Source organism: Lipotes vexillifer, unplaced genomic scaffold, assembly GCF_000442215.2.
Source record: "Lipotes vexillifer unplaced genomic scaffold, Lipotes_vexillifer_v1.1 scaffold34, whole genome shotgun sequence".
NCBI classification, from domain to species: Eukaryota; Metazoa; Chordata; class Mammalia; order Artiodactyla; family Lipotidae; genus Lipotes; species Lipotes vexillifer.
Window position 1 is genome coordinate 837,881 of NW_006776832.1, and position 18,491 is coordinate 856,371.

General features: G+C 41.5%; 1 protein-coding gene across 1 annotated transcript in view; it reads right to left on the reverse strand.

Moving 5' to 3' along the window:
* The window catches only part of PKD2 (polycystin 2, transient receptor potential cation channel), a 48,056-nt gene that overhangs the window by 28,661 nt on the left and 904 nt on the right, over window positions 1-18,491 (reverse strand). Inside the window, 2 exon segments of the mRNA XM_007450680.1 lie at window positions 733-866; window positions 11,276-11,389. Of these exon segments, the coding sequence (XP_007450742.1) occupies window positions 733-866; window positions 11,276-11,389 (248 nt within the window).

Below are 18,491 nucleotides of genomic sequence, written 5' to 3' on the forward strand. Positions count from 1 at the left end.
TAATTGTCTGGATTATTTTGTCACAGGGTGAATGAACTCTCTAACTTCTCACCCCCCCTCTTGCCCTCCATTTTTAGAGTGTGGCATTCATTATCACAGAACTGTATATATGTGAGAAGTCTCTCATTAGTTTGCCTATAGGAAAGACAGACCCAGCCATTTCTCAGTGTCTTATCCTTATCAGACAATCAATAGAGATGGAGTGATTTGCCCCCCTTGAGGTGGAAAAGATTCATATTATACAAGTGTGGTTTTGGATGTCAAGTATTAGGCATTATTTAGTATACTTAGGTTCTTGTGACCCAGTTCCTCTATCTTTAAAATCAATAGCTCTGACCCCAGGGTTTACTAAGAATTTTAGCAAGTATTTCCCCAGAAGGAAGTAATCATTTCCTTTCCAATTTCCTTCCCCATTCTCTTAGATTCTGAACACATCTTCCAGATCAGTCTAGTATTTTTCCTATGGTATCCCTCATTGCTTATCCTCTAATTCTAATGTTGGAATCTGTGACAATCTGCGGAGGGCTGGGTTGAATTTTACATTAGAGATCTTTGAAAGAACGTGCCTGCCTTGGATCAGGCACTGTTCTGGGGTACATTCCAACACCAGCAAAGAGACAAAAACAAAAAACGAAACAAGACAACACAATGAAATCCTGCCCTTGTGGGCCTGAACTGAATTTACGAAGCCGAATGAACGATTTTCAAGAGCAAGAGGTCATTTGCAAATACCTTCCAGAAGTCTTCCATTGAAGAAAGAGTTTTAAAGTTAGTTTTCTCCGTTTTGGACACCGGGGTGTCCAGGAAGAGCTGGGACATGATCCGGGTATAGTAGTACACACTGGAGCTCATCATCCCATAGGTCACTGGAAGACAGAAAGGGCCAAATGAACTCTGCCAGGGACCCTGCACATGCACTCACACGATCCCAGCGGACGGGCAGACAGCCATCCCGCCTTCCTTCCCTGCGTCGTCGTTCCAGGATCCCTGCCCAGCTCTCTGGCTTATACAAGAAATGAATTAACACTGGCTTCCATGAAACAAACCTGGCTTACCACTGAGCACCGGATTAAGATCAGGTGCCCCCTCCTTGCCACTTGGGACCTCCAAGACGCCCTTCGACTTCGCCTCCCACCACCTCCCGGAGCACCCTCCCTGCCCGAGAGCGCTACGCCCCAGCAGATGCCACGCCGAGCCCCACATCCTCCGGCTGTGCGCCTGCTGCCCCCTCTGCCTACGACGGCGTGGGCAGCCCGCTCTCGTCTTGTCCCCACATCAACTCCCCATTCTCGTGTGCCCTGCTCTGCACCCTGAGGCTGACGGCCGCAGACTGACTGGACTCCCCTGCCTTCTTGTTTCCGGTGCATTCAGCTCACAGGAGGCCACACAGGAGACCTGGCAGCCCGAGGAGAGAGAGAGATGGGTTTGTTCTCCCTGCTCCCACGCCCTCACTGCCTGGGTGCAGTTTGCTGGGGACCCTGCTGGCCACCGCTGCTGGGGGCATCTCTTCTCCCCCAGCCACACCAGGTTCACACCACGCCATTCCCTGCCCTTGTCCCTCCAGGCCCGGAGGTGGAAACCTTGCCCAAGAGCCTCAGGTCCCCTCGTTGGCTCCTATAACCCTGCCGCCACACCTCTGTAAACGGTCCTTTCATTGAACTCCCACAATTGCCGCTGTGAGTCTCCCATCTCTTTCCTTCTGGGATGCTGGCTAACAGACGCAGCTGCCTCCCACCCACCTACCAGCTCTTGTGTGGCACACTCTAAACTCAAGCCACACCCCTGATGTGAAGACCTGCTGATCTTACCAGCCCATTCTGAATGGTCCTGGAGAAAGGTGGGGAGATCAGGTACAGGCTCAGCAGGCCACAGGAGATCAGGCTTTGAGTCTGGGTCATGCCTCTTACTTGCTGTATGAGCTGTACAAGTTGCTCAGACTTTCTAAGCTTTAGTTGCCTCTTCTGTAAGGAGTAATTAGCTATCTCATGGGAGTTTTTGGTGCTTAAAAAATATATATAACTAAATGGGACTTCCCTGGTGGTTTCAGTGGTTAAGAATCCGCCTTCCAACGCAGGGGATGCAGGTTCGAACTCTGGTCGGGGAACTAAGATCCCACATGCCGCGGGGCAATGAAGCCCGCACACTGCAACTACTGAGCCCGCGTGCTCCGGAACCTGTGTGCCACGACTAGAGAGCCCGTGTGCCACAAAGCAGAGCCCACACACCGCAACAAAGACCCAGCACAGCCAAAATTAAAAATAAATAAATAAATAAAGGGAAAGAAGAGGCAGAACAGCATTTCTTAAAAAAAAAAACAACCAAAACTAAAAATTATCCAATACAGTGGCTGACACTTAAATGTCCAATAATGGTGGTTCTTCCTCCTTAACCAGATCGCTACAACATTATCTATTGAAACTTTCAGCACTTTGAGTGCTGTCTTATGCCGAACTCTAATGATTGCAGGTATCATACGCTTTGATACCTACAATTAGATGACAAAACACTTCAAGAGGAAGGAAATACTTCCTTTTATAGGTCTTTCGACCACTGTTCTCAACACCCAGCAAGCAATGAATACTTAGCTGATTCTGTAATAATCTTCAGGCAGCATAAAATGCATTTTAAAACCTCATATTAAGTGATTTGGGGATTACATCTTTCCTTCACCTAGCCCCCTTCCCTACCCAAGCATCATAGATAATTAAGATTAAAAGAGAGGAGTGGATAATAGTTATCCAAACACAAGTGAGTCTGAGAGTCCATCTCGAGCAGTCAGTCAGTGAAGCAACAAACACACACAACCACGTGGCTCGTGTGCCGCATCTAGAGGGGAAGGGACCTCTTCCAGTCCTCACAGTTAGGTTCCATCACCTATCATCCTATGACCCACTAATTAGGACAAGAACACTCCTCTTCCAGTGTTACAAGACCTGTCACCTCTTAAGACTGCATTGGACTGGAGTTCAGGGTTTGGACTTTTAATCCATTGATGGGACAAGGTGTTGGACATGAAGATGCGCAAGATGTGATCTCTGGGGCTTCCCTGGTGGCGCAGTGGCTGGGAGTCTGCCTGCCGATGCAGGGGACACGGGTTCGTGCCCCGGTCCGGGAAGATCCCACGTGCCGCGGAGCGGCTGGGCCCGTGAGCCATGGCCGCTGAGCCTGCACGTCCGGAGCCGGTGCTCCGCGACGGGAGAGGCCACAACAGTGAGAGGCCCGCGGACCGCAAAAAAAAAAAAAAAAAAAAAAAAAAAAAAGATGTGATCTCTGTCCTCAAGAAGAGGAGCTCACGGTGTCCCCAGGGGGAGCACTGCCTACCAGCTCCCACAGAGGGGTGGACAAGGTACGATGTGCTCTGCAAAGGCCTTCTTCAGATCCAAAGCTGATACCATGCTAAAGAGGAGTCGTGAAGGCTCCCCAAAGCCGACTAAATGATTATTACATTGATTTTTGGAATTAATTTGAAATTAGAATATTCTTTGGATTGGCTGATTAATGTAGATCACTCTTAGATTTTTTTACCTGTGCGGTGTTTTTGGTTGTTGAAAAAGAATTATGAGAAATTATTTAAATTTTTTGATTTACAAATATGCAATATGTATGTATTTTACCCACTGATTTAAAAATGCATCTCCCTTACTGTCCTGTACTTTTAATATTGATTGCTTTTGAAATTCTCAGGACCTGTATGGAATTTAAGAGCTTCACTGAAAGGGAAGGGACACATCCTCTTGGCTGTGCAGTGCCACCTGCTGGACATCCAGAGAAACAGTGCCACCTAGTGTTGAAGGGGATGATGATTCTAACACCAGTCAGCTAACGTTTAACTCCGTCCCTCCCTTGTGCCAGGCAGTGGGCTGGTCCGAGTGATATCTTCAAGTGACAGCTCCACACACTCCAGGGGTCAGCTGCATCATGAGTCCAGCTAGGCTGTAGCTAAAGGAGCCCCCGGGATTTGAAATCAGAACGATTTGGGTTTGAGTTTAAGATTTCCTTCACCCTTAAGTCAGCCTCCGTGTTCATGATTGTGGGTCTCGGTATCTTGGGATCTCGGACAAGTATTTAATTTTTCTGACCCTGAGTTTCACTATCTAGAAAATGGGAATAATAACATCTAAGGCTTTTGTGTAGTTCACTGGGAGAAATGTTATGTGAACACAGATTTTGCATACTGTTAAAAGCAATAGAAATATAAGACTGTTACATCATTTCTCCTTTCAGTCCCTGATGGGCAAAGCCCACTTGGAAGGTAACATACACTCTTTAAATGAACTGAATTGTAAAGAAGAAAGTTACACCATGAAATAACCATAAACGAGGATCAGAAAGGAGGGGAAAATATTTTAAAAATATAAGGTAAAGGACACATATATCCTATGTGCATATATTTTTTTCCTGCTATTTAGTCCTTGTCTCAACTCTCAGATTCGATTTTCCATGAAATAAGCCAGAATAAAAAACAATATCACAGCATCACCAACTAATCAGCATGTAAACTAACTAAAGCTGTCTTAAAACATGGTCTCATTTAAAAATAGGCTATAGACACCATTTTATTCTTAATATGGCTGAAAAAATATAGGCTTAAATACTAAAAACTATATAAAGGGGACTGCACTGTACAAACTCCAGATCAGTGGAATAAAAAGCAAAGAAAAAATTTCCCATGTAACAGAAAGAAGAAGAGAAATGAAAAATAACAAGAAAGTGTAAAAGAGAGGAAAAAATAAGATGGCAGAAATTTGACAAAAGCATGAAATGTAAAGAGCTTAAACTTACTAGATGATGGTCTTAAATATTGGTTAAAAAATTTAAAGATGTATCTTTAGAATTTTTATGAGACCCATTCAAAATGAAGTTAAAAATAAAGGAATGAGAAGGTATATCTTAGATATATAAAAGGTGTTAAGTGGTACTGCAATCATCTGACAAAGGAGATTATAAGGTGAGTTCTGAGTTAAAGAAAAAGATCTTTTATTGATAAATGATACTTTACACAATGATATAACCATAATGAACTTTTATGTATTGAAGAACAATATCAAGATATATAAAGCAACGTCTTCTAGTAATAGAAGGAGAATTACCAAAACCACAATAGCAGTTAGAGTTAGAAACAAATTTATCTCTCTCCATCTTTGACAGAGAAAGAAGATAACATTGACCTCGGGACTTTAGGGGTTTTATAATAGAACATACGACTTAGTGTATTATATAGCTATCAAACTTTATACTGTATCAAAAGAGATCACTCACATTCTTTTTCAAATATCCATGGAAGATGTAAGAAAATTAATCATATTCTGGGCCACAAAGACAACACCAGTAAATCCCTAAAATTAAAAATCAACCAGGCAGGTGTCCTTATAAGGAGATGGCCACGTGAAGAAAGACGGACACAGGGAGAATGCCCAGTGAGGATGGAGGACTGGAATGATACCACTACAGGCCAAGGGTACCAGAGGTTGCAGGTAAACTACCACAAGTGAGGAGGAGGCGAGGAAGGATGCCCTACAGGTTTCAGAGGGAGCACGGCCCTGCAGCCACCCTGATTTCAGACGTCTATCCTCCAGAACTGTGAGAGAATAAATTTTTGCTGTTTAAAGCCAAAAAAAACAAAACAAAAACCTCCAAAACAAACAACCCCGTCCCAAAAGAGCCCCCCAAACTAACCAAACAATAGTTTTTAAACCACAAATGCAGAAAATTATGTTAAAAGGATGAACAAGGATAGATAAAACGGAACCATTCAGAAATTAAAAATTTTCTCCTGTTAGTAACTCTTGGGCCAGCCAAAGAGGAAATCAAAGCTGCAGCACAAATAATAAATATACCAGATACAAAGACAGTAGGACCAAGGTGCCTTGGTCCCAGTATTCTAGGTCATCTGTCACAGAGTGACGCCATCATGTTGAACAGGAACCCTGACTGCTCTGCGAGCTCTGTGTTGTATGGTATCCTCACAGGGACACGGTGGAGATAAGATAGGAACAGATTATCTGAAGGGATTCTACGAACTAAAAAGTGCTACATCAAGGCAAAGTGCTATTCAGAAACCAAAGAAAATTGAGGCTTGCATTGTTTCGGTTGTCATATTAAGGAAAGTTCTGTTTCTGAACGAAAAGAAGTATGAGTGAACACGAGAGAAAGTGAAAATGGGCCAAGTCGCCGACATTTAGGGAGAACATCTATGTGCCATCTCTGAGATGTGCCTACCAGCAACCCTCGCTGCCCCCCTCCCCTGCCCCTGCACTGAGGGAGACAAGTGCGTGAACGTGTCTGACAATCCAGCGTGAGGGGCACATACTATGGGAGGGGGCTGGTTGATAAAGGCCTCTCCGTAGATGTGGCTCTTGAGCTGACCTTGAAGGATGTGGAAGAACTAAACAGACTGACAGGAAAGGGACAGCATAGTCCAAGGCCTTTCTGAGACTCGTAAGAAGTACCAGATATTCACAGGTCGGAAGAAGGAAGCAAAGATCATACAGTGAAAGACTAGTCTATCACGTAAAGATTTCAAACGTTATCTCGAAGGTGAGGTGATTATAGCATGTTCAATGGAAAGAGTTACCTGATTTAATCTGGTTTCAGAGACAGCAGTCCGGAGCCAGTGCCTGCGAGTCCTAAAGTCCAGACATTGGGTCCCATCCAGTCTGTGCTCCAATGGCATTCAGAGCCATCATCTTAAAATTTAAATAAATCTTACCACCCCCTACTTAAAACCCTGGCTTCCCCTTACCAAAGCCTACCGGGCCTGTAGGGTCTGACCCCTGACCTTATCTGATAGCACTCTCTCCAATCACTATCTTCCCTCAGCTTCTGGAATGTTCTGAGCTCTTTCCTGCCTCAGAACATTCACTCACACAGTCCCCTCTTCAACTGACTGGCTCCCATTCTTGCTTCAGGCCTCAGAGAGGCCTTCTCTGTCGGGGAATCCTCTTCCCCAGCTGTCTCCTTTCTCATCACTTACCACATCTAAGGCCAGGGCTATATATGTTCTTAATTAAATTGCTAAACAGTCCACTGAATCAATAAATGAATAATCCAGGAGAGAGATAATAAAGGTTAAAAAGAGGGACAACAGCAATCTAGGAAAGAAGACAGATTTGAGAGGCACTACAGAAGAAGTATGTGGAATGATCCCACGAGAAGAGTGAGAGAAAGCATCTGGGATGATGCCCAGGTTTGGGGAGAGGCATTCATGGGGGTGATGTTAATAGTAACCCAGATAGAGAACGTGAGCAAAGCATGTTTGGATGGACAGGATGAGTCCAGGTTGAGCAATGTTAAGGATGCCCCTGAGAGGCACCGGTGGAGAGGTCCAGTAAAAGCTGGCACAAGATTCGTGGTCCATGAGAGGTCGAGAGGAACGTGGGAGCGCCAGTGTACAGGACCAGCTGAAGCTGCAGGAGAGATCCCTTGAAGAGAAAGGCAAAGACCCAGTCACAGAGAATCGTCTGTCTAAACACATTTCAGAAAGAAACAAAATGAAGAAAGTGAATAGAGTAAGGAGGGATACAGGAAGAGAGGGAGTCACAGAAGCCAAAGAGGGAAGTTTGTAGAATGCCAAATGTCTCATTTGGGACCAAATGAAAGAGAAAGGCTAAAAGGAGCCCATAAGATTTGGCAATTAAGAAGTCCCTGGTGACCTGGGTGAGGGCCTTTCAGGAGGCAGAGTGAGGCTGCAGAATAAACCAGAGAGGTGAATTAAAATTATTAACACTCCCAAATATTTTAATGCAGTTTTGGTTAAAATTCAAAGGTAAGTAACAAGTTGTGATGGAAATCTTTGAGGGATAGAGGTTGTCAACACAAGTGCTTTTGTGAATGCCTGCCTGTATTAAGTAGTGTAATTTTTTTTTAAAACAAGAGAGAAGAGCATGTAATATTTACATAGAAGTTACCACGAAGAAATAAAGAGAAAGCTATGCACGTGGAGTAAAGGCCATGTTTAAAGTAATATTTATATATGAATATGCATTTCGTGTTATTGTAGGTTTTTTTGTTTGTTTTTTTTTTGCGGTACGCGGGCCTCTCACCGCTGCGGCCCCTCCCGTTGCGGAGCACAGGCTCCGGACGCGCAGGCCCAGCGGCCATGGCTCACGGGCCCAGCCGCTCCGCGGCACGTGGGATCCTCCTGGACCAGGTCACGAACCCGCGTCCTCTGCATCGGCAGGCGGACTCCCAACCACTGCACCACCAGGGAAGCCCACTATTGTAGTTTTTGTCCAGTACTGAAAAGGACAGAGAGCTTTCCAGACATTGTTGGTCTTTAGTAGTTACTTCCCATGGACTGTAGCCTGTGAACTTAAGACTGCACGTGAATTCAAAAAGAGTCATGGACCAAAATGTTCACTGCAGCTCTATTTTCAACAGCCAGGAGATGGAAGCAACCTAAGTGTCCATTGACAGATGAGGGGATAAAGAAGATGTGGCACATATATACAATGGAATATTACTGAGCCATAAAAAGAAACGAAATTGAGTTATTTGTAGTGAGGTGGATGGACCTAGAGACTGTCATACAGAGTAAAGTAAGTCAGAAAGAGAAAGACAAATACTGTATGCTAACACATATATATGGAATCTAAAACAAAACAAAACAAACAAAAATGGTCATGAAGAACCTAGGCGCAAGACGGGAATAAAGACGCAGCTTAGGTGCACTGATATTTATGAGAATATCAGAACCAGTTTATGTTTGTAGTTTGGGGAAAAATTATTTGTGCTGGGAAGAATGCTGTGGAGGTGAGGGGAATTGAGTTGGGGGTTATTTTCTCATTTTTTTGGTACATTTGGAACAGTGACAATAAATGCACCCCCTTATAAAAAGGGGGGGACTCTGATAAACTGGAGGGAGTTTCTATCAGGTGGGTTGTTCAAAGGCATGTCTCCAATCACATGATCAACAGCTAAGGGAACTGGCAAGGTTTAACCTAGAGAAGACCTGGAGGAGACTGAACGTCTGTCTCCAAACTTCTGACACGCTAAACTGGAGGAGAGACATGGGAAAGGTCCCGGGTATTAGGCTGGCTTAGAGTAGAACTAAGACGGGAAGTTAGATGAGGACAGACTTTGGTTTTGCATAAGGAAGAACTTTCTAACACAGCCATAGAAAAATAAAATGAACTATTTCAAAGGAGTCAGTCCCTTAACCTGGAACTCTTGCCCAACTGGAGGCAGGATGACTGACCTTTTGGGAAGGATGTTGCAGGGGGGAGTTTTAGCATTCAGTGGAGGTTTGATCCATGACTGCCAAGATTCCTTCTTACCCAGAGATTCTACAATATTTTGAAAAACCAAACTTTGCCTATGCAAAAAAGGTAGCTGATATAAGAAGCAAAAATGTGATTAGTGTGAAAAAGAACAAAAAGCATAAAAATTCTAAAATAAACAAGAAAACACTAGTTAGTTATATGACAAGCTTGTTTCCTAAAACTCTAGCTATTCAGTTTATTTATCTGGACTAGTTCCCAAAGCTGGTCAGTGCATCTGAAAATTCACTTCTCTGGGCCATATCTGGAAGGCTTTGATTTAGTAGATCCAGCCAAACTACAATTATAAAAGAAATTCTCTTGGTGATTCTGATGTTTAGGCAATTTTGGGGAACAATGAAATATTAGACTTATAGGAGCACCTATATTTTGCATAAAATCTGTGTATGAATGTATGTGTCATGCTCGAAAATAATTAGTAATAATAATGATTCTAATCTACCTGTTAAAATTTAAGGCCACTGAAGTTTAATATTTAAGCACCATTTCTACGCTGGAAGCAAACTTCACTTCAGCATTTACTCTAAGTTCTAACAGCTCAGAACATAAAAGTTACAAAATATCACATCTCTTGCTTAATAACTTTTAATGTACTGAATAGATCATTTCTAGGTTTTCAGCATTTCTTAGATAACATGCTTTTAAAGTAATGAGAGAGACTCCTTCCTAAACAAACAACAGAAAAGTTCAGAAAATTACGAAGAAAAAAGCAAAAACACGAATGTTGTTCATACATATATACTTTTTAGTTTAAATAACTTCTTTTTTTTTTTCTTTTTCTTAAGTTCCCACTTGGATAGTCAAATTCTCAGAAAATGTGAGAAGTCATGCCCTGTTTGAGTCTCATTAAGAGCTTACTAGTATTAGTAAAAACCAGTGTGGGGATATTAAATAAATCAATAGTCCAATTTCTTAAAATTATAAATATCAAAAGCTTAAATGTTTCCTTAATCTTTTATGTTCAACTTACACATCTTCTTATAAATCTAGTAAACAAAAAACATTTTTAAAGGAAGCTTTTAGCACTTAGTCAATTAAATTCAAGGTGGTCAATTTTAATGTAATAAGAATGGCATTATTCAAGTATTGATTAAATCATGACTCCATTTACAAAGAAGGGAACTCTTTCCACGGCTGATGTTGGTTTTTAAGCATTTCTAAGTGTACACTGTAAGAACAAACTCCTTTCCCTGAGGAATATGCTAAGAGGTCCTGGTGGTCATAAATCTGCTTCCTGTCTGTTCTCATAAAGGGCTTTAGAGAGGACACGACAGAACTGCATCAACCAATATCCTTTGATTCAGAGGATAAGTCTTTTGCCCGTGACCTTCTGGACTCGGAGGCAAACGGTTTCTAAGACTTGTTTCTGGCTAAGGCATCCCTCCCCTCCCAGACATTGCAGGAATGTATTGAAAGAAGAAAGGAAAAAGAAAACAGAAAGAGATGAGCCTGCAGTAAGTTTCCTATGGAGTAAAAATCTACAATGATTGAAGATTTGGAAGAAATGATTAGTTAGAATGTAGGCATCCACACAACACATCCGAATCCATAAAAAGGGGACTTTAAATATAAATAGACATAAAAGCAATATTAGGTGACATTATTTGTATTTTCTGAAAGTTAAACTTGGAAAATAATTCCTGTTACACTTTACATTAATTGATGTAATAATAGTGATGCTGTAATTATTGTTAAGAATCTAATACAAAAATCATTTTACTTGGTTACTTGGTGTCTGGCAGGTCGCCCTGTGCATCTCATAGTGGAAATGGTCACAGCTGACAACAAACTGGCCAATCAAATAATGCCGCATTTTGATCAGTGTTTACCGGAGGAGAGAGGAGAGCTTTACCAAATTGTAAACTGGAATTGATAACAGAGCAGAGAACTTCTGAATTAACCGTTACTGGTGCATCTACAGTTCCTCTTGATCATGATTTTGACAGGTCAAATATTTTCAAAACTTTTCCTCTAGTGGAAGAAAATGTTCTACTTACAGATGCACAAGACTATGAGAAAAAGGAGATATGTGGCCAGTTCCCGTAAAACACTTTTCAGGTGTTTCTCTCGGTCAGCGCTGCTTTCCTCCATGAGGCTTGTTCCCCAGAGACCTTTAAAATAGTAATAAAAGAAGTCATTTTATTTTAAAAAAATCTCATGAATGGCAAAAGGAAAAACACATAAAAAACAGTATACCTTTGAGGGAGATTCTCCTGGATTTTTTTTTTAGCATGCTCTAAAGGCAACCAAGAAATGGTTTTAGCAGGAATACCTTTAATTTAGGAATACATCAGCCGCTACTATCCCCCCAGATGTGCAAAACACAAGGCAATGATCTGATCATTGTCTAAACTCCCAACCTCATTAGCAAATATCTTAGTAAAAATTTAGAAAGACAAGAGGAAATTTAGGTTTAATAATTATGCATGCGCATCAGTCCTTCCTATATGCGGGAGGAATTATCATGTTACTAAATTAATTATCCTCGTTAGTACATGATGTAACATTGCAAACAATACTTTTTAGGTCACCGCTGATGAAAAGAGGTCCTGGTTGAAGCACCATTTCATTATGGAAACATCTATCAAGCTTCTAACACACTGGTGTAAAATCTCTGCTCTGTACCCATTTTTGCCTTTTAAGAAATTCAGTGCTGACTGATTACACTAAACATGCTTAGCTGAACAGTTTTTACAAATGCCAATTAACGTATGATTTTTAAATGAAAAGCAACAAACTCATCTGCCTTCTCTCTCTCTTTGGAGAAAGGGTAAAAGCAGCAACCGTGCTCCATATTTTAGCAGATGGAAAAAGCGTTGGACCGGCTGAGCGAAGATGACATAAGCCATGGTGAGCTGCCTGGAGAGAGATCCCACAGTTGTGGACGCAGCCAGCAGACAGACATGGTGGCCGTCCAAACCCCCGCTAGTGAGCAGTGTGGTCAAGTCACACTGCTGGTTACTTGGAAGAGCCTTAGTGTTTTCCAAAAAAGACAAACCTCTCAATTCTTTCTGTTAGATTAGGTCAGCGGTTAATGGCAAATTGCCTCACACTTCTATCCCACAGACTTTAACCCCTTCCATCACAGAAACTCACTGAGCCACTGGTGCCACAATCCAGCCACACAGAGAACAAGGGGAAAATGGTATATGGTCTTGCACTCGGAAGAAATGACTTCATTGCCAGTGCTTATGTACGTTTTAAGTCTTATAATCATACATTAGTTCTACTCCTAAATTGGGGTATTTTGTTTCCTTTTCTTCTTTCCTCCCAAATTTCCTTTAGGAAAAATCAGCATCTGCCCTCAAAGACACTGGGTTACGCGTCCTAGGTTTCACCACGCCGAAAGGGGAGCATGACTTATGACCAGGTTTGCTTCTGCCAACACCTGGTGGTTGTCAGGGGATTACTCACTCAGAAGAAATGCACCAAGCAGAATGTTTGCTCGCTGAAACTCCATCATAGTAAAGAATTATTACGAACTTAGATGACATGGAAAATTACAGCTCAGAATAACACAGAGGCAGCCAAATATTAGGCTCAGTAGCCCTGGACAAAACCACACCATTTCTCTGGGCGTATTTCTTTTGGAGGCCAGGCCTAAAATATACGCATAAGTGGAAATTGCTAGTCCCTTGACCATCCGGAGAGACTGCTGCCTTGTCTCACTTGGTCAGTGATTTCACTCTTTCCCATGGTTTATAAACAATTATGCAATAAGGAAAAGTCTTGGTTCTTAATATTTGCAAATGGTTTTGCTTGACCTATAAACAGAAGACACCAAACTCCTATCGAATTTTCTTCAGGCTAAATTTGCAATGGTCTACGGCAATTTAATTCTAGCCCTTGAATGAAACATTTCAAATGAAAAGAAACAAGCCCTTTTATTTATATTTTATGTGAGTATATTTCTATGCATTTACTTTTTTCTAACTTTCTCTAGCTACCTCCTCAAATACTTATTGCTTTACAAATGTCATCCAGTTTCCCCACTGGCTGTGTATGTAGTAGGGTCAGTCTTAGGATACAGGGATCCCTTCACATCCTGATGGGTGAGAAATGCTGCATCCACAAATGGGAAAAACAGCTGTCCTGTAGCCAATTACTTCCCATGCTTAGTTATCATCAGGGATGATAGAATAGAATGGTGAAGGGCAACGTTCACGTCCAAAATGGGAGCATTCTTCAAAAACAACTTTGTCTTTTCCCGCCATCATCCCAGCTGCGGAGGGAGTACCTCCAGGCACTCACGTTCCGCACATAACGTGTCTCCATCTGTTAGGAGAACATGATTATGAGGGGACACGGGACAATATGCAATTTCCTTCCCGTGTAAGAAGGTGCTTAGTCAATGCCAGAGCCCAAAGTCAGAGCACATCACCTCAACAATAAGTGTTACTTATTAATATGCATATGGGAGAACTCTGAGATGGGTAATCCAAAACACCAAAAAGGTCTCCAACATAAGTAACTGACTTTGGAAAAAAATGCCATTTTGCAACTCTTTTATCCAAATGCTTCCAAACCCTTTTTTTTTTGCAATATATAAAAAAAAATCACAAAGAGAGAACAATATAATGAACTCCCATGTACCCCTCACCCAGCTTCAACAGTTATCAACTCAACACCAACCTTGAATCATGGAAACCCTCACCCACTCTTCAATTATTTTGAAGTTAATTCCAGCGACTGTATCATTTCACCTATTAATATCTCAGTTCCACGGTAACAACAATTCAGTGTGGCTCTTTTGCCTCACATTAACCCTGTCCCACCTGAAATACATTAACCCACTGTGACTCACTGATCGTGACAAGGTGCAGTGTGGAGGTCTGGAATCCAAGCTGTGCTCAAATGAAGGGTCAGCCACTTAGGAGCTGTGAGACCTTAGCTAATGCCACGAGCCTCTACTTCCTCATTTGGAAGTGAGCTAAGAGTACCTCTCTGTGGGGTTGTTCTGGGAATTAGAAATATGATGTGTACAGCTATAGAGTGGCAGGAAGAGGCCCTTTTATGGCTTCAGAAACAGGACCAAATCTGAAATGTCCTACTTCTGACGCCTAGTTGGTCCAGATTTGAGAATGCCGTGGAGACCCAAATCTATATGGACTCTGAAGTCATTGTGAATAGCCTGACCAAATTCTCACTGCACTCACATCATGAAAGAATCCTGGTTTTGGGCTTAGACACATGTGGGCCTTGCTTAGGAAGATACATACAATCCTTCTTTGTAGTGATTTGAATTTTGCAGGGACACCTTCAGAAAGGGAAGTGACTTTTTACTATTGGTCCGTTTTCTACAGAACAGTCAGTTGCTACCTTATGATACTGACGCTTGAATCTCAAATTTCTTAGGCAGCCCCCTCCTGAGATGCAGACAGGTATGTGCCACAGTTAATGGCCAGATCTACCTGCATATTCCACAGACAACTCACACTCACATGCCCCAAACTGAGATTTCTCTTTTTTTCCTTTCTCTAGAAACCTACTTGCCCTGTGTGGGTTAATGGTACCAACCCAGAAAAGGGTTTCATCCTAGAACAGGCCCTGTTCATAACCCTCACATGGAGGTGGTCCACAATTCTGATGGTTTCTCTCTTTCATCTAGCATTCTTCCATCCCAGCTCACAATCCTCAGCGCAACTGACACCTTATCACTTTATCACCTTTGTCACTTTATCCTGACCTATTCTCCCAGCATTTGGCGCTATGCACCTCACCCCATTCTCTACATTCTTGCTAGAATCATCTTCAGATTGGCATGATATCATAGCAGCCCCCTGCTTGAAGCCCTCACTGACTCTGCCTACAGGAAAAAGTACCAATGAGCTACAAGCTTGCTTGGTCTTACTTCACTATTTTTCCCTCCAGCTCCCCGCTGAATCCTTCAAAACAACTCAAGATTCACTTCTTCTAACCTCCCCAGGTAGAGCAGGTCCTTTATTCTTTGGGTCCCTCCCACAACTGGGACCTGGCATTGCAATGATTTACTTACACTTCTTACCCCCCTACTAAACTCTAAACTCCTTGGGAGTTGGGATCTTGTATTATTCATCTCTGTATCCCTAGTACCTACCACAAGGAAGATGCTCAATAAATGTTTGTTGACTGCACAAATTCTGTTACTAGCATAGCCTTATCACACCCTGCAGAGTAGCAACCCTCCCTCAAAAAAAAAGCCCCATGCGATGAAAATACAAAATCTCACTTGTTCACAATTATAGTGCAAATAAAAAGGGAAAAGGAAGCAATTATGGAGTGAGGGTTCGATTAAAAATAAAGGGAAAGTCACAATAGCCAAAAGGTAGAAACAACCCCAGTGTTCATCAACTGATGAATGGATAAACAAAATGTGGTATATACATATAAGGGAATACTATTCAGTCATCAAAAATGAATAAGTTCAGATACATGCTACAACTTGGATAAACCTCGAAAACGTTATACTAAGTGAAATAAGCCCGATATGAAAGGACAAATACTGCGTGATTCCACTAATATGAGGTACCCAGTATAGAAAAATTCATAGAGTCAGAAAGAGGAAGAGAGGCTGGGGGTGCGGGGAAGAGGAGGGGAAGTTATTGTTTAATGGGAAGACCTTCTATTTGGGATGATAAAAAAGTTCTGGATATGGACGGTGATGATACAATATAGTGAGTGGGAGAGGAGGTATCTATTTGTTATAGCAGCTTAGCCCACCCTAACCAATACAGCTAGTTCTTTATGATTTCTCCAGGAAAACAAACAAAAAACCAACCAAGCATATGTCTGAAATAACAAACAGAAAGTGACTTTAGTACATGGATATATCCATAAAACACATTCAACTTTGGAAATTCAGAAAATATGATAACTCACGTAGAATCTCAAATTTTATCTCTGCATTAAGAAGCGTTTGCTAAGAGAAAAGTAAACGAGATCATTGGGTTGGGGATACCTTTTAGTCTGGAGCAGTCTTTCAATCTTTCAGCCTTCCTTTGCTTCTTTCGGTGCAGGCCTCCGTCAGCCCTTTGCTGGTGGCCTCCTACCCGGTCCTCCCGCTTCCCTGTCTCCTTCTGCAAAGCTCTCCTGCCCAGCACACTGCTTGACCCATATTCCCTTTCAACGTGCTTTGCCCCTGCTCAAAACTTTTCAACTGCTTCCTAATATTTAGGGGTAAATTCTGAATTCCTTAGCTAGACACAATTTCCTCCCATCATCAGGCCTCAAACATTTCTTCATTGCTATCTTACTCCTGCTAAGAGGATAGATCTATTTAGTGTCCAAGGAGAGAAATGACCATTTGCTGTCCAGCTCAGATTCATGTCATTTAACAACAACACAGGGTATGCTGAAGCTAGAAGGGACCTTGAAGATTAGGTTCAACTCTTCCATTTCATACATGAGGAACAGAGGCCAGGAAGTCTGAGTGAGTTACCGAAAGTCACAAAAGGTTGGAGACCTCCAGGGAAGCTCCTGACTACTCCAATTTGAGTAACTGCTCCTACCTTTAGAAATTCCAAGTCACTCTCTCTTCTGACCCTGAGCACTACTTATACAATGTATATAAGATTTTTGTCATCGGTATCCCAAGAGGGGGGAAAAAAAAAAATCACAACTCATTCAGGGTTATTCATTTCACTTTTCTGGGTTTCTGTCCATAGGAAAATGGTGATGTGCTATTTTTTTTTTCTTTTTTTGGTAGCACCTAGTATAGTCACTAATTATTTAACAAATGTTACTTAATAAGTGACAAGAGTATCAATTATATTCCTTCATAAAAGAAATATAATAAAATTTATCTAAATTTTTCTGTAAAAAAGATTTTCATGATTCTATTCTCCTACTAATTAGACCAGTGATATAAGGTTTGACTAGAAGTTTTACTGTTACCTTATTCATTGTAAACTTTCTGAAACTTTTCTTTAAAAGAGATAAACATACATACACTCATATATTTCATTATATTCCATTATTGAGTTTATTCAAAGAACATTAAGTGTTATCAAATATTTAAGCTGAATTAACAGGATCATGACTTTCCATTATTTATTAACTTATAAGAAACTCCTCTCACTTCAGCGAATACTTTAAAAAGCACAATTAAAACAATTAAACAACCTTAAAAGAATATGAGAGTTTTTTACTAATCTACTCACACAGGTTATTCAAAAAGGATCTTTTGGTCCCCACCATGCTCTGAATCAAATTAACTAGCATAATCACTGTGTAAGAGTACCAAAATGTACACTTTTAGAATCTATGATTTAATTTCTATTTATGAAGCACTCACAACATGGCAGAGACTTGCTACACGTTTTACGTTTCATCTCATTTAATCCTCCCAAGTCAAGAAGTAAGTATTATGATTATCTCTGTAAAAAAAAATTCAAAAACTGGAGATCAGAGAGGTTAGGCAATTTGCTCGAGGTCATGTAGCCAATGTGTGGTAGAACTGGGGTTCGGGTGTAGGCCTGACTTGGTGTTAATCACGCTGCTGTAAAAACACCTGGATAGCTTTTTGTGCAAGATTTTCAAAACTGACAGGAAGAGAAGGGAAAGGGAATTTTCAAAAGAACTGAGAATGGAAAACTCTTAAAAGTAGAGGTTAAAGTCACTTGGATGGCAAGAGCCAATGCAACTCTTTTCCAAAGATGCCTCTGACAAAACTTTGCAAAAACAGGATCCCATTTGCTCTTGGAAAATTTGTGTCCTCTTAATAGGCACTGGCAATTTTGAAAATTCCTTTCCTGCCTTTTGGAGAGCTGGGTGCACCGAACTCTGACATATTTCCACACAGCTGGTATCTGATGACCTCACTGTCTCATTGGAATTTCAAAGAACATTAACTTAGTTATTTAAAACATACTTTCAAGTTTTTAAAACAACATTAGCATTTACTTTGCAACTGTTTTAGAAAAATACCTAGACTTAGAAATGGCCGAATAACTGTTTTCCTAGACAGTTTATCCTATTCGTGGCGTTCTTAACAGCTCCCTCTCCCCCAAACAACCAGACACCGCCAAAACAACATCAATGACTATCCAGTGACACCCTTCCACAACTAGGACACTGTACTGCGTACCCATTCCGGAAAGGGGTAAGGGGCAATAGGGCATCCAGGACAGTGAAAGGCTATGGGTACTAGCACATAAGTTTCGTTTTCATTTAGTGAAATTCGCAAATATGCAGTTGCAACCACCATTAGTTGTCTTAGAATATTTTTTTTCCCTA